This window comes from Miniopterus schreibersii, assembly GCF_964146895.1.
Source record: "Miniopterus schreibersii genome assembly, chromosome: X".
Classification (NCBI taxonomy): domain Eukaryota; kingdom Metazoa; phylum Chordata; class Mammalia; order Chiroptera; family Miniopteridae; genus Miniopterus; species Miniopterus schreibersii.
The window spans coordinates 25,680,452-25,705,119 of record NC_138104.1 but is presented as its reverse complement, the minus strand read 5'-3'; the positions used below and the strand labels follow the sequence as shown (position 1 = coordinate 25,705,119).

Genomic DNA, 24,668 nt, shown 5'->3' with positions numbered 1-24,668 from the left:
CCCCACCACTACAATTATTTATTGATTACCTACTATATACCAGGTACTACGATAAGCTCGAGGATACAGTGATTGGCAAAAACAGGCATGACCCTTCCCTTCGTGGAACTTATTAGTGAAAGTGGCAGACAGAGACCAAGTGTGTTCTGTTCACCACTGAATATCAAACAGCACATAACATATACCCAATAAATATTTGTTGAATGAGTGAAAGTAAACAACCAAATATATAACTGCAAATTGTGAAAAGTGCTATGAACTAAACACAATAGAAAACAGTGATAGAATAGGGTAGAGAAAAATGGTTGCTAGGAAGACCTGTCTGAGAAAGTTGACACACTAAGACCTGAAGGGTGAGGAATAGCTAGCCATGCCAAGACTGGAGATATAAGCATTGAAGCAGAGGGAACAGTATGGATAAAGACTCTGACGTTAAGTCATAGACTGACATGTTTCAGTGGTAAAACCACAGTGAGCAGGGGAAAGTGAGATATGATCAAGAGTTGCAAGAGAAAAACTAGAAGCAGGGAGGGGGTCTTGTAGCACATTGTAAAGAATATAGCTTTTATTCTAATACAATGAGAAGTCATTGAAGGGCTTTAAGCAGGGAGTCATGTGATTTGATTTATGAGTGTGCATGTGCGTGTGTGTGTTTAAATCACTCTGGCTATAGTGATAGGACAATTGTGGGAACAAAAATGAAAGCAAGGACACCAGTTAGGAGTTTCAATTATCTATGGGAGATGATAGTAGTTTGGACTAAGGTAGCTGTAGTAAAAGTGAGTGAAGTCAAGCTAATACTTTGGAGTTAGAACTGACACACTTTCTGACAGACTGGATGTGGAAGACTAGAGAAGAGAAAAATTACAATGACTTCCAGGTTTCTAGCTGTGACTAGATGGGCGGAGGTACCAATTTTTAAATGAGGAAAACTGAGGGAAGGAACAGTCCTGGGGGAGGGTGTGTCACTGTTTATTTATAACATGTTTTATTTGAAGTACCTGTGGGACATGTAAATGTAAATGTCAAGTAGGCGGCTGAATATTTTAATCTGGAGTTCTCTAACAGGGAAGACAGGACAAGGAAGTCTGTGATAAGAGCCTTATTAGTGACACAAAACTTACATGTTTAAAGGAAATGTCATCTGGCTGGGTTAATCAGAGGAATTTTCAGGAAAAAAAGTTGACATTTGAGCCAAAGGAAAGCTGATAAGGGAGAACATTCCAGGCAAAGAGAATGGAATAGCAAAGGTAGAAACGGCAAAAATATTAAAGCAGGTTCAGAAGCCCAGAAATAGTTCATTTTGGATGGAATATGGTTTGTTTGAAATGTTGGAAGATGAGTCTAGAGAGCATGGTGTAAGCCAGATGGGAATTTGTATTGCAGTTGGTGGGCAGCTGGGAGCACTCGCAAGTCTTTGAGCAGAGGCATAACGTGATATCATTAAAAGCAATTTTGTGATAGTGAATATGGTGGATTGAAGGAGTGAGAACAGGAGGCAAGGGAGGCCAGTTAAGAATCTATTGTAATGATCAAGATGTGAGATAATAAGAACCTAACTGTTGACTATGGAAATGGAAAGTTAAGGGGCAAATGTGAGAGACGTTTGAAAGGAGAACTATGATTATGTTAACCTAATAAGATAGACAGGGGGCAGCACTCACTTTTTTCTCCTGAATGTCTTTTGCTTCCACACTGTTTCATAAGCTCTTGTAAGGCTGAGTGACACTTTTCGATCTCTCCACTGTGGCATTTAGTATTGGTTAAAGGGACCTTATCTGGTAGGATTTCATTGTAAATAGGGAAAAAAGAGGTAGCTCTGGTATTGTAGTAAATAGAATCACACAGTTAACTGTTGCTGGAAGAAGCAATATGGGGTTGGGACTAGGAAATGGGCTGAAAGTAAGCATAGTAAAGATGAGTTAAAATTTTCCATTTTTTAAAAAAGCCCAATGGCCTATACGCCTCCCTATTCTGTCCCTTCACTCACCCATACATCTCTTTTCTTTCTCTTTCACACACACACACTGAACCTTCAACTCAATTCTCTGATTGTTTTTTTTCCTACATCACCCTCTGATCCATGTTGTCTATATCTGTGCAAAGCCCCACCTTCTCACAGCCCCCATCTGAAGAACAAGTATCACTGATAGAATGGCTGAATGTGCTCTCCCCTTCTCTGAGTAATATTTAGACAACTGGGGCCCTCAACATCATAGTCCAAATGTCTGACATGAGAAATAATCACGTGGCAGGCTAGAGCTGCAGTGAGGTGAAGGTAAGGGGGAAGGGGATATTTTAAGTACTTATTCTAATGGTGAAGCCTGGCTCTGGCCTCCCCCTATTCCTTGCAGTCTCACTGGAATATCTATGATGGGCTTCCTTTCAAAGGAGATAAAATAAGTTTGGGAGAAACTTCTGAAGTAATTCTGCAGAGGAGAAACAACAGATATCCAAAACATTCCTCTGGACTAGTGAATCCATTTGTGATTGCTTGATTCCCACCTCCCTTTTATTATTTCTCCTTTATAGTTTTCACTGTTGCTATGTTTTTTATGTGTTCAATGTTCAACATCTTTTGAAGAGTACCTTGAACTCTTTGGAGAGCATGTACTATATAAATACAATAAAGCAAGGAATAAACAATATGTCTACTTTTACAAGAGTATAAGTTTTACTATTTCTGATAATATGAGATCTACCCTTCTTTCAGCACTAGCCTGAAGAGTAGGAAGGTGGTGTATTCTGAGGACTATCAAATAGATCTCCCTGCTCTAAAATAGCTCCCTCACTACCTGAATCCCACAGATTGATGATACATATTTTTTTAATTTGGACCTTGAAGATTTCTTTTCCAAGAATTCCTTATTAAAATGCAAACAACACAGAGGGAGGTGGGTAGATGGGTCACAATTTAACCTTAGTTCCCTTTACATTAACCCACCATTCCTACTAAACACATTTTTCACATTCTAGCTTTTTCCGTGCCTTTGTTCATGCTATTCTTCCAGAGGTAATGTGAGATACAACATAAATTATAAATATAAAATTAACTTATAGTTTCACAAGTCTCTCATTTGATATCTAAATCCAAGCCTACTCATTCTTTTAAAAAATGATTTATTTTTTCCAATGTAAGAATAACAGATTTATTATAGAAAATTTGAAAAAGGCAGGAAGATAGCAAGAAGAAAAAATTATCAATCATAGTCCTACCACCTAAAGAACAACAGTTGTTAAGTGTGATCATGCTTGTTCTTTAAACAAACCTTAGTTTATGTCCCATTTCTGATGCCTTCCTTGAACTTCCTCCTCCAGACTTTCCCTATCATGCTTGTACTACTATCTTGTACGTTAGTTAACTTGGTGTTTCTCTTGTGTTTCCAACTAGATTGTTAGATCTTTGAAGGCTGAATCCATGAGTTATACATCTTAATTTACTCCAAAACTCCTAGTACATTGGACCCAATATTTGTTGACTGATTTAACCTAAATGAATACAAACCATTTCAGAAAGGATATAAAATAGGTCAAGTACCTAAGTCATGAAAGTTAAAGCTTTCAGATCACTTGGTTTGGTGACTACTGCTTTTCTGTTCCTGGAACTCTTGAAAGACTATTGAACTAGCCTCTTTTCTCACACCAAACTGAATAAGAAGAAGACTGATTAAGAGCAAGGATTTACTCAAAGATTCTCTAAATAAGGCATAAAGGTGAGAGAATGAGAGAGAAGTGGGGAAGGGAGGGAGAAAAGGAGAGAGAAGATAAGGGAAAGGAAGAGGAGAGGAGAGGAGAGGAGAGGAGAGGAGAGGAGAGGAGAGGAGAGGAGAGGAGAGGAGAGGAGAGGAGAGGAGAGGAGAGGAGAGGAGAGGAGAGGAGAGGAGAGGAGAGGAGAGGAGATAGAGTGTATAGTCTAGTGTTCAATCCAGTATGTGATTTGCCTCCAGCACCGTATACAGGATCCCATCCACTTGTTCTGAGTCAAACCCGATCTCACGAAGCTCCAAGTGAGGGAGGACAGAAGTAAGGAGATAGCTGACGTGGATACGCAGCCGCGTAAGCTTTGCCAAAGCCCTGTATGATGGAGTGAGGGGGCAGGAGAAGAGATGACATGAAGTCATTAGCCAACAGAACAAAATGAAGCGCCTTAAAAATGGGCCTACATTTCTCAACAATTATGTTTCCATTAGCTACAAAGAAAGAAGAAAGCACAATGCCACCAAGCACAGGGAGACTGGCTGCAGCTCTCTAAGAAGTAATTCCTCAATCCTTGGTGGCCTTGGTATGAATTGATTCAGACTTCCTCCCTTATCTATGACCAGTAACTGGGGTCCTAAGGGATCCTTCCCATTAGCACTCACAAGCTGATAACTAAACCCTAGTAATTAACCTTTCTAGGTCATCTCCCTCTGGGGTCCGGTAGGAGACCTGAGCCTTCTGCAGCACTTCCAGGTGCATCTCTGTCTCCTTCAGTTTCTCTTTTAGTTCTTGCTTTTCCTCTTTGGTTCTTTCCAGCTCAGCTTTCAGAATCTGGAATTCAGCTTGGCGATAGCCCATGTGTTTCTTGCTCCAATACAAGCCTTCCGTTTCCTGGGTACTGTAGGTCACCAATTCATGTTGGACTTTCTTGAATTCAGAATGCCAGTGATTCCTCTCCTGTTCCAGCTCCTCCACCTGCAGTCCAAGAATAGAAATTCAATGACCCCACATGCTACGAGAGTACAAAAGTTGTCCCTAATATATTCACTCAGTGATTCCTCTGTACATATTCCTCTACTTATGGACCTTTTCAATCCCCAAATATAGGAGGGAAACCCATTAGGGTTCACCGAATCTGAGACATACCACAGAGCAATTCAATGACCTATTTTATTTAAAGGCCTCAGAACGTGAATTCATCAGACTCTCTGATCCCTTGGTTTCAGTGATCTCTTATTCCCAGTGGTAAGGCGCTGCCCTAACCTTTTGCTGGAACAAATTCCTTTCCGCCAGAACACGTTCCAATTTTTCTGTGGTTCTTTTCAGTTCTTCCAGCTCTCTTTGGTTCTTCATCTTTGGCATATTATGACTTCCACTCTCCTCATAGCCTCTCCCTTTCTCCCCAGTGGCTGCGGCAGGGATTGTAGCAGAGGCCACAGAAGAATAAGGCACTGGGTTCCAGGATTCAATTGCTTTTCTTCTCTCAGCAAGCTCCTCTCGGTTAAAAGGGATCAGCTGAATGGGAGCTCCTGAATCTCGAACACCTTTTGCAACACCAACAACAGCTACAAAAGGTCCCTTGTTTACTTCTTCCTTGTTTATGTTTGTGCTGCCTCTGTTAGATTCTTCTGCTACCAATCTTGGCATCTGATCTTCTAATTCTTCAGGGAGCAGGGACCCCTGATGTTGTTCTTGGGCCCCTGAATACAGAACTGAAACCTCCCTACTTTGACTGGTACTCTTGCTTGCTTCTGGGTATTCTGGGGAAAGGTATGGTGGTGTGCTTCTCTCAGAACTGGATTTATCATGGCTGTTTTCCCCTTCTGGGTAAGCAACAGCTGCCTCTACCCTCCTGTAAGAGTTAGGCATGGAATAATCTAGTGGAGGTGTTGTCATCTCATTCTGGAGCCTTCTTCGTTTCTCCACAGGTTCCTCACCCAGGATCCATTTGTATTTACTGTAAGAAGGAGAGGAAATGAAATTTTAATCTGTCAAAACATAGGCCAAATATTTCCTTATCCTATAGAGCCCCTCTTCAAATTTCCCATATTAAAACTGATTCTAGTTGTTATCCACAGCTCATTTCAGGTTAGGAATGCAGGTTACCTCCAACCCCCCACCTCTGCACTTATGCAGTTTGCTGGTATAACAATTGGTCTTAAGAGAGATATGAAATCAAAAGGTATGAAGAGTCAGCATCTGGATACAACAGGACCAGGTTGACCTTGGTAAGAATTCTGAAAAAGGGATTAAAACCAGCCTGACTTAGAAGTTTCAGAAATGCAAGTCAAGGAAGGAAAACAAAAAATACACACACAAAATCCCCTAATACGAGAATGGAAAAAAAAAAGGCCATAAAAAGCCTAGTGGAATATGTGGAGGAGAACTGAGCAAGCTCGTTAATTTTAAAGTGTCACAAAAACCTTCCAGTATCAAAGACTTATGCACAAAGACTAATGCATTTTTTTTTTTTTTTATATTGTAACGAACACCATACAATTCCTTTACCAGCCAACTGGATTGTGGCTATTGCCCATTATTCACTTGTAAAAGTTAATTAAAACACAGGGCCCTGGTCATAAACAAAGAAACTGAAACAAACAATTCAAGTCATTTCCCCCTATAGCAAAAGAATCCCCTCTGTTGGGGTAAACAGGCACTCCCAGGATGGTGACCTCAATCACCTTCCATTTCTGGCTGCTATATGCACTAAAGGTTGAAGGAACAAACAAAACAATTGGTGCCAGTGAAATCCATAGGCAATTTTATATCATATGGCAGGATGGGACCCTCATTTTTATCCTTATAACTATTCTGCCACTTCTGCAGAAAACCAAGACATTTCAAGGTAAAGATTGACTTTCAAATTTTCAATGAGAAAGAGTCAGGCATGTTCTTGGGCAAGTCATAGTATTTTGAGGCTGCTCATATTTCTCTGCAATTTCTGAGAATATCTATAAGACATCTCAAATCTTAGCTTATTATAACATCCTGAATTTTCTTCAAAACTAGTGTTCACTCAGAACTAAAACTGGTCTGCCATCTTAATAGATCTTGTTGTGTCAGCCTTAGTGGGAAAGCAAAAGGATTTAGGGGCTATGTAAGAACAAATGTATCCATTATTAAATGCGTGTAAGGGCCACTACAGATGGTCCATTTAGCTCTGGTACTGAGGAAGATAGTAAAACAATCAGTTTCCAAGTATAAAGAGAGGGTAAATGATACTAGATAGCAACAACAAAGTTTTGTGAAAGGAAATGAATGTCAAATTTTCCGCCTTCTCTTCATTTTCCAGTATAAGGGTTCTGCCCTTAATTGTATTCTCTACCTACAATTTTTTTCCTTTGGTAATCTCATACAACCTCTTGGTTATATAACCTCTGGGCAGTAACTTCCAAGTCATTCCCCCAGCCCTGATCTCCAGTACTGAATTTCCAACTGCCTGTTACACATTTCTTCCTGGAAGTCCCACTGATATCTCACTCAGTATTTATGAAATTGACCTTTCATTTTTACCTTCAAACCTAGCTCCCTCTCCTGTTTCCTATATGTGTTAAGACACCAATAAACTCTCAGTACTTTTACATAGTTCTACCACTATCAATACTCAAGTTCAAGCTCTCATTACCTCTCCTGGACTATCGCAGTGGCTTCCTCCAGTCTCTCTTCTCTCATCCCCAGATCACCCACTGCCAAGTTAATCTTCCTAAGTAAGGCACTACTCTAATTATGCCACTCCCCTATTTGAAATCTTTATTTATTGCTCCCATGTCTAAGTCCAGCTCAAATCTCACTTCTGAATTCCTAGAGCATGTCTAAGTCCAGCTCAAATGGTACTTATGAATTACTATAGCACTTTAGCCCTGTCATATATGTATCACTTTCTACCATGTATGCATGTGTGTATGTGTGTATCGCAGGTTCCCTACTAAAGTATGAGCTCCTTGAGAGACGGGCACTTAACTAACTGTGCTAGATGGGGATGAGGGAACAAAAACTTTGCACATAAGAGCCAATCAAAAAGAAATAATTATGTGGAGATAAAAGTAAATGAATTTTACTTATTGGTTCTATAAATACTTATTAGTTTTATAAGTAAAGTTCTGGTTCTTCCATCTAAGAATCAATTCTTATTCCAAACCTGTATTCACTCATTTAGTAAAGATTAATTTAGAGTTTACATACTAGGAATTATTTTCCAACTACATAGTTTCTTAGCATTTTCTCTCTTCTTTTTGTCACCTTCCTCCATTGCTTGTTTGCAGGGAAGCTAGCTGATATTTTGATAAGAGACTATATTCAATCTGTAGCTCAATTTGGGGAGTATTGCCATCTTAACAGCATTAAATCTTCTAATCCACAAACATGAAATGTCTCTCCATTTATTTAGGTCATCATTAACCTCATTCAACAATATTTTGTAGTTTTCAGTACACAAAATCTTGCTTGCACTTTTGTTACATTTATTCTTAAATATTTTATTTTTCAAACTACTGTAAATGAAACTGTTTTCTTAATTTCTGTTGTTCTTTTCAAAGCTCTGTTAGCTAGTTAGATTTTCACCCTTTACCACTAGATGTATGTGTGTCCTAGAGACTCTAGATGTATGTCCTAGAGACTGCTATCACAGTTAAATAAATTTATGTTTCTACCTCACATTCATCCAGGTAGTAGTTATTTCAATTTTCCCTCTCCAATCACTGCTGAGAAGGCACAGCCTTGAACTTGCACACAGTCTTTCAGACTACCAAGGGTATGTGTAATTTTACTTTTAGCCTGGCTTCCTAGGAGTTGCCCCTGGGTCAGAATACCTTATTGTTCAGTCAGTGGTTGGTTAGAGGTTGTGCTTAAGGCCTTAGTGTCATTGAGGCTTCTGCTCTTTATTGTTTGATCAGTGTGAGGCTTGGGGACTGCTTTCAAGTCCATTTTATGTCCTGGTCTGATTGCTCCTAAGATAGTGTAGCCTTGTGCTTATGCATAGCCTTCTTAACCCAGGATTGACTGTGACCCCCAAGAAAGCTCTTCCTGACTATCTTTTTTCCTTGGTTCTCTCTGTTAAAAAACATCTGATTGCTCAGCTATTTTGCTTGTTGTAACTTGTATTGTAGAGCTATGAGTACCATCTCAATTGTTCTCCACCATGATTTCCTTTATTTTTGACAATGCCCTTAAAAATGGAATTCTCCATGATTTGTTCCACATAAAGTCAGTTCTTTCAGGTAGAGTTAAGGAGCTCTTTATATTTAAGGCCTGTCTTTCTCCCTAAGGAAGAGGTGGTTTCACTCTTGGAGAGTGAAACTTTTTTTATTAATGGTGCTGGGATGGTTTTTGGTTTCCTTCTTCTGGCATAAACCTCTGTCCTACAAGCAAGCTGGAGCTGGAGCAACAGGAGTCCAGTATTGTCATCATGCCTTCCCTAGGGCAGTGCTTTCACCATGAATTAGAGCTGGATAGGGGAAGAGAAAGCTAGCTAGGAGAAGAAAGACCCAGTCCTTCTTGGGTCTGTCTGGAATAGAGCTTCTGCAAGACAGAACTGGGGGAGATGAGAAATGTCAGAGGCCTGACCCTCTCAGGTGAAACCATAGCTCTAGACTAGGAGCTAGGAGAAGATAGAGACCCCAACTTCTTGACCACATCCACCTGGATTTGCACTCCCAGAGTAGTTTTCACAAAACACAGCTTGGAGGAGGATGGGAGCAGGGTAAATGACAAAGACTCTTGTTCTTTCTGAGATCTAATAAATTACCTGAATAAATGTTTCTCCATTTTCTGTATACCCCTAGGGCAATTTCCAGGAACTCAGAATGACTGTTTTGTTTTGGTTTAATAACTTTTTCCAGTTAAATGGTTATTTGTTGGTGAAAGTGCCCACTACACTCCTCATTTCTCCATTCTGGAAGTTTCTCACAAAGAATGTATTTTAAAATGTTAATACTGGCCTCTGAATCAACTTATTCATTAGAAAAATTGTTCTTTTATTTCTACCTCATATTTGTTGTTTCAAATATTCCTTTAAACATACTAGAATGTCTCTCCTTCCATCATTACAATGTAATTTGGATTTTTTTTGGTTATCTTCTTAAACATGAACTAATTTGTCTTTGACATATAACTTACTCATAGGCTTTATAAATATCTAAATAAATTACAGCCACTAATGCTCTCCTTTGTATCTATGTTTATGACTACTTTGGACCTCAATCTGTACCCCACATGAAATCTAGCATGTATTGGGAATACTTACATATAAAACTTTGATACCATAAGCTCCTTCGTCTTTGATTCAAGCACTGCCTTAGAACACTGTCTTTCATTCAGTAAGCACTCACATATATGTAGAATGAGTGAACAGAAAAGGCTCATTTCTATTAAAAGAAATAAGCTGTCTTTCTCTAAAAGGTTATGCCTGTCTCATACTGGCTGAACATATTTTCTATTTCAGGTGCTCCCCTGCTCTTGTTAGATTTGTGAGACTCATAAAACTGTTTCTGATGACAACTCAGGAGGTCTTAATAAGTCACATAACTTACCCAACTAGGAATTTTTAAAACTTTCTTTTATAGTGAAGGCTTTGTTTTATCTAGAGTTAGAGAGTTGTACTACCTGAACTAACGATCCTCATTACCTTAAGGTTTTGATAATTACAAAGGAGACCTTTGTAACTCTTGACTAAATCGGTAATTCCATTAACATCATTTTATCAGAAAATCTTGTATATTTCACTGAACTCTTGAACACCTTCATTTTCCTTTATAAAAAGGCAGACTCCTTCCAATCAATCTGAATCCTCCTATACATATAGCTTGAAATGACATAGTCATCATTTACTGACCTTACATAAAACATATGACATCAGTAACACCATCAATTATCATGTATCTTTCCCTTGAAATAATATTATTCTCAAATTAAAACTACACATGAAGAATCAAAGTACTTTACCTGTCCTCTATAGCCAAAACCCAACTCTGGGAACAGCAGCTTCAGACTCATACAAAAATCTCAATAAAGACTGATAAAGTGTGCCACCTAATGGATGTACTGACATACTACATGCATAAAATACACATACATAGGTTAGCATTTGCAACCTCCTTCAGGTTACCAAAAGTCAATAGAGAGGAATGAAAGAAACACTGACAAAAAATAGAAACTGGTCACATCAGGGAAAGTATAGCCTTTAAGAGCAATGACATCTTAATACTCCAGTGGCAATTCTGATACATGACCATCTCAAGGAGACTGAGGTAGAGAGGTAATATCTTGCTTCAAAAACACACAGCAGTAGGAGGGAAGATGGCGGCACCCTGACAAGAAGCAGAGCGCCCTTGCTTCTAGCCATGGACTGGATTTAGGGCTAAAATACTGCATAGTCAGCTTGGAAAAACAAGAGAAATATACCTGGGTGGACATATTTCGAGTAAGGAGCACTGAAGAAACACCATGGAGTCTAGTAAGAGAGGGGGGGTATAGAAAGGGGAAGTCCTCCCTGAAGCCAGTGCTCGGCTGCGAGGCCGAAGGTTTAGAGGCTGCAAAGCTCCCTCCCCTTGGGAGTGTGGACTGGCATCCAAAAACCTGGGATCTCAAACCCGGTGCAGAGGAGAAAGGAAGGAGAGCCAGTGCATGGTGGGCAGAGGGAGATGGGAATAGTGTGCCTGCAAGAAGGGGACCACACCTTCCCAGTGAAACAAGGCACCTAATGGCAGCAGCTGGGACAGGAGAATTTCACCCCAGGTGCTGACCACAGGAAAGGCTGTGGCTTACAAATAGAAAGGGGCCAGAGGACTGCACTCAGCAGGGACCTACAGGGACCCTCTGCTTTCCTGTAAGGCACTGTGTAGAACCCCAAAAAGCATTTGAACTGTGTGGCGCAGGGAAGGAGAAGAGAGCACTCCCACCACCAGCAAGAGGATCAAGCAGCGACAGGGAGGATCGGGACTCCAGCCACCAAAGCTGCTGGTGGGGCGGATTGGAGATTCTTGACCTGCTCTGAGGGGAGTTGGGATAGTGCCCAAGGAGCTGCCACAGCTTTGCTGAGATCAGCTGTGCAGGAGACCTAAGTGGGGCTCACTTTGTAACCCCTCATGCTTGGTTCCAAAGTATGGGGTCACTGGGACTTCAAAGGGCGGGTTCTCTGCCTGTTAGTTGCATTGTACGTTTTTGATTGCTCAATGGGCATCCACCTTCCTGGCTTGCATTGAGGAGACAGACCAGCGAAAGCTGGGATTTGTACCTGCATTATGGAGTTTGAACTGAGCACACTGTGAGATCAGCCAACCAGATCTGGGAAAGTAGAGATGGAGCACGTCTACCTCTACCGCAGGCTAAGAGCACCACCCCCAACAGGAAAGGGGCTGGTTCAGCTCACTGAAGCCCTAAATATCACCCAGCAGGGCACAGTCCTGAGGGGGGGGGAGAACAGCTCATAGGGCGACAAAACAAGAGTAAGACTATCAGGGACTATTGTTTGGGAACTGGAGGAAAAGCTTAAAACCCCTTCTGGGGGCTGGGTAGGCAACTTGCTCACAGGAGTCTTTTTTTAATCAAACCCACTGAGCCGGGGCTGCTGAAACTGCCTATACAGAAAAGGCAACAGACTGAACTCAATCTGAACCTGCAGCAGTCTACTGTATGGGGAACTAGAATTGTAGGATAGGGTAGAGACTGAGGAGTTGGCTTTGAAGCAGAGACTAACTTCCCCACAGTGAGTGCTTGACAGTGAAACCTCTAAGTAAGGGGAGCAATACCCCAAGCTACACTAGCCACCCTGCACCCTAAAGACTCTCTTCAGAAGACTCTGGTGTAAAACCAGGCAACCACAAGGGGGAGGCACAATAGCTGAAAGGGGGAGGTGGTCCATAGAGAGCCTCAGACCAGCCACTACCTGAGGAAACCAGAGCCAAACTTAGACAGCTCCTGACATTGGCTGACACACAAGTGCCTCCCAGGAGACCTGAAATCGGCATACAAAACACTGAGGCTCAGACAACATAAGCTGCCCAGACAAAACTCACCTGATTGACTTTTTTTTTTTCTTAAAGATTTTTAAAAAATATATCTTTATTAATTTCAGAGAGAGGAAAGGAGAGGGAGAGAGAGAGACAGAAACATCAATGATGAGAGAGTCACTGATCGAGCCCGCAACCCAGGCATGTGCCCTGACCGGGAATCGAACCCCGATTGCCTGGATCCTAGGTCGACACTCAACCGCTGAGCCACACCCTGCCCGGCTTTTTTTTTTTTAGAAAAAAGAGGGAAAAGAGGAAAGAGGAAAAAACTTTTCCTTTTAAATTTTTAATTACTTTTTTTAAAAAAATTGTTTTATCTTGCTTTGCTTTTTTTTTTTTTTTTTTGCTTTATTTTGTTTTGTTTTTTGTTCTATTACCAAGATTTTCTTGATATTCTTGGTTTTATTGCTGGGATATTATCATTATAACCAATAAGTTTACTGCTTTTCTCTATTGTTTCCTACATATCTCTTATTGGCTTCCTTCCTTGCCCTTGCTTTACCTCTCTCTCTTCTTGTTCCATTGGCATAAATTTCTTTTTTTTTTTCTTCTTTTCTTTCCCCCCCGTTTTGTTCTCTGTCTTCCTGTATTTTTGTTTGTTTGTTTGGGTTTGTCTCTTTAGTTTATTTTTATTTTTTATTTTTCAACCACTTTCCTATTCCTACTCTCTACCTTTATTATTTTGCTAGCCCTTCTTTCCTTTCAGAATCTTTTCTCTGCCCATTTTATCAACCAGTAGCTTCTTTATTTTTAGTTTTTACTTTATCTTATTATTAAATTTATTTATTTTTTACCATTAGCAATAATATCCTTTTCTTTCTCTTGTTCGCTCTCTCCTTTTTTGCATTAGCATTTGTGTTCTCGCTTTGCTCTCCCAGTTCTACTTTCTCTTGGGTTGTTTTCATTGTGATTGTTAGGATATTTTGTAAGTTACTGTTTGTTTCCTGGTAGTTTGGTTGTGTTCTGTTTTGACCTGTCAGCACCTGTACGACAGCTCACACATCGTGGTTGTGGTTGAGCCTCACAGTTAGCCAACTGGAGAGGGGCATCCTCCCAAGAATGAGTCAACAACAATATAGACTCAATCACAACAGGAGACCCCAAAGAACTCCCAAAAGGAGACCCACAAAAGAGACACACTTAGAACACATAGCTCAGAAGTATAAGGAAAACAAACCTTTGGGTCCCACTTGACATACACTATAAAATACCACCCCACAAGACTGGGAGAGAGCAAATATGTCTAATATATAGATACAAACACTAAGAGTCACTAAAATGGGGAGACAAAGAAACAATCCCCAAACTAAAGAAAAGAAAAAATCACCAGGAAAAGACCTTGATGAGATGGAATTAAGCAAGTTATCAGAAATAGAGTTCAGAGTAATGGTTATAAAGATGCTCAAGGAAATTAATGAGAATCACAAGACATGTAATGGGAAGGTCCAGGAACTTCCTGAAAGCATGAAAAAACAACTAGATATGATAAGTAAGAACCAGGCAGAAATGAAGAATACTATACCTGATATCAAGAATACACTGGAAGAAATTAAAAGCAGGCTCAATGAAGCAGAGGACAGAATAAGTGAATTAGAAGATAAGTTAGAAAAAAAACACTCAATCAGAGCAACAGAAAGAAAAAACACTTAAAAAGCATGAGGACAGTTTAAGGGAATTTTGGGAGAACAGGAAGTGAAACATTTGCATAACAGGGGTGTCAGAGGGGGAGGAAAGTCAGCAAGGGATAGACAACTTGGTGGAGGAAATAATGATAGAAAACTTTCCTAAGCTGATGAGAGAGAAAGTCACACAAGTTCAGGAAGCACAGAGGGTTCCAAACAAGAGGAACCGAAAGAGACCCACTTCAAGGCACGTCATAATTAAAATGGCAAATGGTAAGGACAAAGAGAGAATATTAAGGGCTGCAAGAAAGAGACAGGCCGTGACCTACAAGGGAACCCCCATAAGGCTGACAGTATATTTCTCAACAGAAACACTTCAGGCCAGAAGGGATTAACATGAGTTTCTCAAAGCAATGAAAAGTAAGAAACTTTGACCAAGACTGCTTTATCCAGCAAAGCAATTATTTAAAATTGAAGATAAAATAAGGAGTTTCCCAGACAAAAGAAGGCTAAAGGAGTTCAGTTCCACCAAACCAGCATTGCAAGAAATGCTAAAAGGATTATTGAGAGAAAGGTACGTCAACAGAAAGGGAAAAATGGTATTAAATTAGTATATATAAATAATAACCTTAAATGTAAGGCTCCAATCAAAAGACATAGGGTAGCTGAATGGAAAAGAGGACCCATATATATGCTGTCTACAAGAGACCCAACTGAGAGCAAAAGATTCACACAGGATGAATGTGAAGGGATTGAAAAAACATTCCATACAACTGGAAATGAAAAAACAGCTGGAGTAGAAATACTTATTTCTGACAAAATAGACATGAAAATAAAGACTATAACAAGAGGCAAAGAAGGTCACTACATAATAGTCAAGGGATCAATCCAACAAGAGGAAATAACCCTTATAAATATATATGCACCCAATATAGGAGCACCTAAATATATTTTTTAAAAAAATTTTGGTGGATTTTAAGGGGGAGATCGACAGCAACACAATCATAGTAGGGGACTTTAACACCCCACTGTAATCACTGGACAGATCATCAAGACAAAAAATCAACAGGGAAGCACAGACCTTAAATGACACACTAGATCTAGTGGATTTAATTGACATTTACAGAACATTTCATCCCAAAGCAGCAGAATCACATTCTTCTCAAGTGCACATGGAACATTCTCAAAAATAGACCACAAGTAAGTCTTTACAAGTTCAGGAAGATTGAAATCATATCTAGCATCTTCTCAGATCACAATGGCATGAAACTAGAAGTCAACTACTATTAAAAAAACCTAAAAAATATTTAAACACATGGAGGCTAAATAGCATGTTATTAAACAATGAATGGGTTACCAATGAGATCAAGGATGAAATAAAACACTTCCTGGAAAAAAAGGAAGATGACCAGACAACAACGCCATATCTATGGGACACAGCAAAAGCAGTCCTGAGAGAAAAGTTTATAGTATTACAGGCATACTTCAAGAAACAAGAAAAAGCTCTAATAAACCATCTAACACAATAACTAAAAGAATTAGAAATAGAACAGCAATAAAAGCCCCGAGGAAGTAGAAGTAAGGAAATAATAAAGATCAGAGTAGAAATTAATGACATAGAGACTAAAAAAACAACACAAAAGATTAACAAAACCAAGAGCTGGTTCTTTGAGAAGATAAACAAGATTGATGAACCTTTAGCCAGTCCCACCAAGGAACAAAGAAAGAGGACCCAAATAAATAAAATCAGAAATGAAAGAGGAGATATAACTGACCCAACAGAAATACAAAGGATTGTAAGAAAATACTATTAGCAACTATATGCCAACAAACGGTACAACCTGGGCCAAATGGATAAATTACTAGAAGCATACAATCTTCCAAAGCTGAATCAGGAAGAATTAGATAACCTGAATAAACTGATAACAACTAATGAAATTGAAGCAGTAATCAAAAAACTTCCAGCAAACGAAAGTCCTGGAACAGATGGATTTACAGGAAAGTTTTACCAAACATTTAAAGAAGAATTAACATTTATCCTCCTCAAACTATTACAGAAAATTCAAGAGGAGGGAAAACTCCCAAGCTCTACTTTTGAAGCTAGCATCATCGTAATCCCAAAACCAGATAAAGACACTACACAGAAAGAATTACAGGCCAATATCGCTGATGAACACAGAAACTAAAATCCTCAACAAAACACTAGCAAACCGGATCCAGCAATACATTAAAAAGATCATACACCATGACCAAGTGGGATTTATTCTGAGAATGCAAGGCTGGTATAATATCCACAAATCAATAAATGCGATACATCACATAAACAAAATGAAGGACAAAAATCATATGATCATATCAATAGATGCAGAAAAAGCATTCGACAAAATCCAGCACCCATTTTTGATAAAAACTCTCAGCAAAGTGGGAATAGAGGGAACATATGTTAACATGATAAAGGCCATATACGATAAACCTATAACCAATGACATACTAAATGGTCAAAAACTAAAACCATTTCCTTTAATAACAGTAGAAAGACAGGGTTGTTCGCTTTCACCACTCTTATTCAATATACTAATGGAAGTCCTTGCCATGGCCATCATACAGGAAGAAAACATAAAAGGTATACAAATTGGAAAGGAGGAAGTAAAACTGTCATTATTCTCAGATGACATGATACTGTACATAGAAAACCCTAAAGACTCCACCAAAGTACTACAAGATTTGATAAATGAATTTGCAAGGTAGCTGGATACAAAATTAACATCTGGAAATCAACAGCATTTTTATACACCAACAATGAACTCTCAGAAAAAGAAACTAAAAAAACAATACATTTACCATTGCAACTAAAAAATAAGATATCTAGAAATAAACAATCAAGAATGTAAAAGACCTGTACTCGGAAAACTACAGGACACTGAAAAAAGAAGTAGAGGAAAATATAAACAAGTGGAAGAATATACCATGTTCATGGATTAGAAGAAATAGTATCATTAAAATGTCCATACTACCCAAAGCAGACTATAGATTCAATGCCATTCCTATTAAAATATCAACAGCGTATTTCACAGAGCTAGAACATGTATTCCAAAAATTTATATGGAACCAAGGAAGATCCCAAATAGCCACAGCCATCTTGAGAAAGAAGAACGAGTGGGAGGGATCACTTTACCGGATATCAAACTATACTACAAAGCCACTGTAATCAAAACAGCCTGGTATTGGAACAGACATATAGATCAATGGAACAGAAAAGAAATCCCAGAAATAGACCCAAGCCTATTGGGTCAGTTACTGTTTAACAAAGGAGGCTAGAGCATCCAATGGAGTAAAGACAGTCTCTTCAATAAAAGGTGCTGGGAAAATTGGACAGATACATGCAAACAAATGAAACTAGATCACCAACTTACTCCATACACAAGAATAAATTCAAAATGGATAAAAGACTTAAATGTAAGTCACGAAATCATAAAAATCCTGGAAGAACACATAGGCAGTAAAAGCCACAGACATCTCATGCAGTGGAATTTTCACTGATACATGTCCTAAGGCAAGAGATACTAAAGAAAAAAATAAACAAATGGGACTATATCAAACTAAAAATCTTCTGCACAGCAAAAGAAATCATCCCCCAAATACAAAGGAACTCCACAGTATGGGAGAACATATTTCCCAAGTATGCATCTAATAAGGGGCTAATTTCCAAAAGGTACAAAGAACTCATACAACTTAACAAGAGAAAGACAAACAATCCAATTAAATAATGGGCAAAGGACCTGAATAGAGAATTCTCCAAAGAGGACATATAAATGGCCAAGAGACATATGAAAAAATGCTCAACATTGTTAATCATCAGAGAGATGCAAATTAAAACAAAAATGAGATATCACCTCACACCTGTCAGAATGGCTACCATCAACAAATCAACAAATGACAGGTGCTGGTGAGGATGTGGAGAAAGGGGAACCCTGGTACAATGCTGGTGGGAATGCAGACTGGTGCAGCCACTATGGAAAACAGTATGGAGGTTCCTCAAAATATTAAAAATGGAACTGCCTTTTGACCCAGTGATCCCACTTCTCAGAATATATCCTAAGAATCCCAAGACACTGATCAGAAAGAATATATGCACCCCTATGTTCAAAGCAGTGCAATTTACAATAGCTAAGATCTGGAAACAGCCCTAGAACTTATCAGTAGATGAGTGGATAAAAAAGCTGTGGGACATTTACACCATGGAATACTATGCAGCTGTAAAGAAGAAGGATCTCTTGCCCTTTGGGACAGTATGGATGGACCTGGAGAATATTATGCTAAGCAAAATAAGCCAGGCAGAGAAAGACAAATATCACATGGTCTCACTTTTATGTGGAATCTAAAGAACATAATAAACTGATGAACAAAATAGATCCAGTAGCATGGAAGCATGAACCAGACTGGTGAATCTCAGAGGGAACATGGGTGTGGGTGGGTAGCTGGGGAGAGATTAACCAAAGAATTTATAGGCATATATGCATAACCCATGGACACAGACAATAGCGTGGTGAAGGCCTGGGGAGGGGAGTGGGGGCACGGTGGAAAGGGTTGATGGGGAAAGAAGGGGACACCTGTAATATTTTGAACAATAAAAAAAAACCCCAAAAAACAAAAAAACCCAAAACATACAGCACTTCACTGTACAACCTTCCCAACCTACAATGGAAGCTAGAAAACTACAGATGGGAACAGAGGAGAATTACACTCAAGCTTCTGGTATGGACTAGACTATATTTCTTACCCCTTTGCTCTATAGTGCAATCTTAGAAATTGCTCCTTTGATATTACTCAAATTTAATCATTAGTTATTGAGTACCTCTAAATTCTTTCATACAAGTTCTCACTTATTTCCTTTAGAGTTTTATTAGTTTTGCTCCTAATTGCTTACTTCCTCTTGAGACTTTTTGTTCATGTTCAGGGGGGTCATGAGGTTCTTCCAATATCTACAGGGCTTAATTGTGGAAGAATCACTGAATAGGGGACTTGCACACAGGTAGAGATGTTTGTCTAGATGAGAAGCTGAAAAGACCCACCTAAGAAGCAAGAAACAAGGAAAATATCAGTAACAATGGGGAAAAAACAGGAGTCACTTTTTTTTTTTTTTAAATCATTACCTGAGGATATTTTTTCCATTGCTTTTCAGAGAGAGTGGGGGGGGGGGGCATATCGACATGAGAGAGACCCATCTATTGGTTGTCTCCCGCACTTGCCTGGACCAGGGCCGGGGATGGAGCCTGCAACTGAGGTATGTGCCTGTGTCCAGAATCAAACCCAGGATCCTCAGAAACACAAGACCCTCAGTCTGGGGGTCAACACTCTAACCACTGAGCCAAACCAGATAGGACTAGGAGTCATTTTTACTGTATCATGTATTCCACTGCATCTATCCTAAGTTAAGAAGATATCCAAAGTAAAGAGGGTCAATTGAAAGTTCACAGCCCACTACATAATAGTCACATTATTGATGACTGTAGAAGTTTCTACTATTAGAGAACAACTCTACCTGCCCTATGGCTTGGCTCTGCCAGAAGTGAGAAGCATAACAGAGAGGAGAAAGCAAGTTTTAATCACAGTCCTGAGTTCCAGTCTCATGGCATTATAGGAGCAGTCATATCTTTCAGTGCTTCAAATACTCCTGATATTTAAGAAACAGAAAAGGTGTGCTCCTTCCTGTTATAAAGACTAACAAAATAATATTGATGAGGAGCTAGAAGATGAACAAGTAAAGCTGAAAACTAAACTTATACTAATAATTTACTCTAGGAAACAATGAACTAGAAGGCTTACCTAATGGTACAAACTTCTAATGGTTATTTTTATATGTGGCCAACATGTGCTAGGCCTATGGAGACCCATAGGACTAATATTAGTTTAATATTAATATTAATAAGCTTAATATTCCTAAACTTAAGGAAAGAAACAATGCTTATCTATGTAATTTTAGCTTACATTTGTATAGTACGCTATGCTTTTCAAAGAGTTTTCATGTCTATTATTTTACAAACACAATTCTCAACATAATGTGAATATACAATACATAAAAGAGCATTTGTCAGATGATCACCTCAAGAAATAAATAAAAGGATAGACAGGTTTAACATAACAGTTGTAATGTTTAATAAGTGGGGGTACATGCAACACAGAATTCTATCAACCCAAAATGATGTTTATCGTTCTGAATTCCATGTTAGGCCTAAGGGAAAACATAAATATGATAACCATACCAACTTACATTACAGGAAACAAACCCTGAGGCTTACTGTTGAAGAGAGACTATGTATTTTACCCACCTGGAAAACTGAAAAACACTGGAATCCAGAGGCTTAAGTTGAAGAGAAGGTGTTTTGCTTTCTTCTCCAACAGATGGAAGCCGGCTAGGGCTATCAATTTCCTCATATCCAAATGTTTTACTATTTAATTCATCCATATCTTGAATAGTAGGGATCTTCAATGGATTAGTGAATACCTAGCAAAGAAAACAAAAAGATGCATAAAAATCCCAATTTCAAACTAAATACCAAAGGATGAGTCAATCCTTCTGATGCTAGGAAAGAACACTTAGCCAAATAAAAAGAAACTGTTTCCTACAACAGAACAAACAGCGCACAGTAATGTACACTAGAACACTGAACCCAGGCACATTCACTTATAACCTAATCAGCTGGATGCCAACAGACCTCCCGACTCACTTATTGGCTCCTAGAATCATCCCACCCACAACATAAACCCAGGCCCCCTAGTCAGTGTCTAATTCTCTCTTTTGACCCAATTTAAGGCTGGACTTTCACTCCTCTGAGATCTGTGATGAGGGTAGGGACGGAGGGAATAAGCATTGCAGCATGTATTGGTGCTGGTCTTGGAGAAATGCATGCGAGACATTAACACGTATTCACAGTGCACACACACAGAGACATGCATCTGGGATCTTGTGGCAGAGCCAGCTTATGAAAATAGTATGAATGATGGTGAAGGAATATAAAGGGGAGGTAAACTGAATGAGGACAGGGCAGTCCCAGGAAATCTCCCAATCTCTAGATCAGCCTATTAAGCCAAGTCAGTAGGGCATGAAACCTGAATATTCATATAACTGGGTCTTGGTAGACTGTCAGAAGAAGAATTAGTATTAAATTGCCTCTATCCTCACCAGTCTGACCTACCCTGATTGAGTGGGTGAAAGGTGAATCTAACATGCGACTAGTAGATATCTCTGGGAAAGAGGATCAACAGGAAAATCATGCAGAAAGGCAAGGTTGGGGGGGGGGGGGATAGATGGGTGCTATGGTGGCTGTCAGGAAAAGAGTGTCCCTGAAAGGACGGCCAACCTTATTGCACCCTTCAGCGTCCGGAGCTGGGCAACCATGTCCGAGAGACAGTGCTCCTGAAAATCCAAAACAGCAGAGTCTTTATAAAGCCAGCCAGCCTGAAAGCAGGGATGGGAGAGGGGCACAAAGAACCACCCTTCTTCCCAAAAGGAAGGAGGAAGAATCACCCCTGAATCCTGGAAGAAAGGAGACAGGAAAACCAGACACTCAACAGGAGCAACCTGTATGAGGATGGAACATAACCCTGAAAATTCTGTGACACAGAAAGTGACATATACACTGTCTAGAATCAATACTGAATCCAAATCTGGAAAATGAATGATTTGGCTCTTCTATTTTTGGTGATCTGAACATCAGTAACAGCAGATCAAAGCAAAATCAAAAGATCCAATGAATAAAAGACCACCAGAAGAAATGGCTCATTATTTCTATGCAGCTTTCAAGATTGCTGCTTCCTTCAACCTATGTCCTCTGTTGGGGAAAATTATGTTGAGAAAAGGAAGAGGGTGGACTGTCTCTCACCTGGTGGTTCTCATTTTCCAATGGCACCTTCTTCTTCTCAACAGTTTGATCTCTAGGAGAAGATAAAAGTGCTATTTAGTTCACTCATGAAATTTCTCAGTCTAAAATGGATTACCAATTGTAGATTTAGGTTTTAATGATCCTTCCAAATTAGAAATAGTGTGGGCTTCACTGAGTTTCTAAGGATGCCTTCCTGAACTCTGCTACTGAAGAGAAATTTCAGATACCCCATCATAAGAGAGAGGGGGAGGGGAGGGAGACTAAAGACAATCACTAGTTGAGAAACTCAGGAGATGATAAGAAGGAATAAAAAACTGGGAGAACAAAGAGGCGAGGAGGGAAATCATTAAAAACCAAAAAAGGGGGGAAAAAGCATCCCTCTTTTCAAAACTCCCATTTTATTAGGAAAGGTCAGCTTCCTCTACTGTATAATACAGATACTACCTTAGGTATACTCAACTGTTTCTTAGCTTTGCTCAAGTACAGGTCTTCATCAATGAGTTCTTGTTCCTCTGGAACAGAGCATCTCCTGCAGTATAGAGAAGAAATCATCTTTTGGAAACAAAATGTGTCCTTCACTTTTACCCTTTCCTTTCCTCACAATTATGACAAGGCAGCTTAAAACCCTCTAACCTTAGAAAGCTCAGGTTCCACCCACATTACAAAACCTGTGTGCAGGTTAATGTGTAGTAATTCTTATTTCAAGGCATATGATCATCTAATTATTTTTGGCACACATATCACCTTTCTCCCAATACATTCAAAGTACTTGACAGCTATAAAATACATATTATGATGGACAGCACAAAGTATAACCTCTATTCTTACACAGTGAAGTTCAAGCACATGAGAGACTTGCTTGAGGTTTCATACAAAGAGAATATTGCTGAAATTAGAACCTAGGTCTTTTGCCTCTCACTTACTAAGAAATTCCCAAGATGCAGTATAGAAGAAGCATGAGAATCCCTAAACTTGGTGATAAAGTCTGAAGAAGAAAATGAAGGGCTATGATAGAAAGCAGCAATAAGGAACTAGGAGCTTACATCATAAAAATAATAGAACAGAGACTACCAAAGAGAAGAAAAAGGAGGATTCTGTAAATGAAAAGATATACATTTATTTGCTATATGTAAAGCATGAGGAAGAGAATTTTAGAGGAGTAAAAACTGAAGACAGTACTAGAAAAAGCATTCAGTGGTCAAAAGTCATCCTAGAAACAAATAAAAATTAATAATTGGAAACCCTATGCTATATCCAATTTATAAGGGGGCAAAGTATCTTGGGAGGCTATATCTCCTGGACTAAGTGTAAACTGATAGGAGATACAAGATTAAAAAATGAGAGTTCTATGCACTCAGTCCCATATTCCAATCATAATCTCACTTACTCTTCATGGAGAGGTGCTTAGGCACAGCTGGAAACTATGAAAGAATGCTTACTCATTATAGACCTATACTTCATTTCTTTGATTTCCTCCCTTTTAAACATTTTTTTTTCTTTCTAAAAGGCATACCATTTTTCTTTCCTTTTTTTCTTTTTAATTTTGAGAGGATGTTTATTAAAGCTGGGGACAGTGAAACAAGGGCGGGCTTAGGATAGAAGCAGCAACAGGAGAGAGCTTAGGTGGGGTTGTTTTGGCTCACTGGGAAGTCAGAAAAAAGGAGGCCTTGGAGACAGGATAAGGGGGTTAGCCTGGAATGATCTGTTGCTGCCCATTGCTCCCCTGGTTGCAAGTCTCATGAGGACCTTTAGCGTTTAGGAGATGCACACCTGAGAGGAAAGAAAGGTATGGGCGTGCTCCAGGGAGGGATAGCGCCTAGTGCCTTTTTTTCTATCAGAATTTATCCTGAGGGGGGAAAATTACATTACAGCCTAAATGAAGCAAACTGACTTATTATCATACATCTATGTGACTACTGAATCAAATAAAAAATATTTGTTAAACTGAAATGAATGTGCATGGATATGCCAGGCACTATGTAGATGTTAGATGCTACATGGAACATACAGTGTATTAAAAAGACAAACATGTAAACAAAGAGCACTGAATGTACGGTAGGTACTACAACAGATTCAGGTACAGGAGGCATATGAAGAAAACCATCATATCGAGCTGAAATGTAAAGCCCTTGTTCTCAAATAGCTTACAATCTCTTGAAGAAAAACATCCCAAAAATACAAAATGAGCCTGGCTGGCATGGCTCAGTCATTGAGCATCAACCTATGATCCCAGAGATTGCAGTTCAATTCCCGGTCAGGGCACCTGCTTGGGTTGCGGGCTCGGTCCCCAGTGAGGGGCATGCAGGAGGCAGCCGATCAATGACTCTCTTATCATTGATGTTTCTCTCTCTCTCTCTCCCTCTCCCTTCCTTTCTCTGAAATCAATAAAGACATATTTAAAAAAATTCCAAAAAATACAAAATGATATGTGAACAAATGTCAAGAATTAAATACCA

The 24,668-nt window shown here is 39.3% G+C and overlaps 1 protein-coding gene across 4 annotated transcripts in view; it reads right to left on the bottom strand.

The window, feature by feature from the left end:
- Positions 1-3,110: 3,110 nt before the first annotated feature.
- Positions 3,111-24,668, bottom strand: part of MORC4 (MORC family CW-type zinc finger 4) — a 61,217-nt gene continuing 39,659 nt past the window's right edge. For 3 of the 4 annotated variants that reach the window (XM_081124989.1, XM_081124987.1, XM_081124990.1), the window contains 6 exons: positions 22,673-22,741; positions 22,213-22,264; positions 20,659-20,834; positions 4,963-5,656; positions 4,391-4,674; positions 3,111-4,074 (listed from right to left, as the gene is read on the bottom strand). In XM_081124989.1, coding sequence (XP_080981115.1) covers positions 3,921-4,074; positions 4,391-4,674; positions 4,963-5,656; positions 20,659-20,834; positions 22,213-22,264; positions 22,673-22,741 — 1,429 coding nt within the window. In that variant the 3' untranslated portion in view covers positions 3,111-3,920. The remainder of the gene's footprint in view (positions 4,075-4,390; positions 4,675-4,962; positions 5,657-20,658; positions 20,835-22,212; positions 22,265-22,672; positions 22,742-24,668) is intronic. The other variant, XM_081124988.1, reaches the window with a different exon arrangement.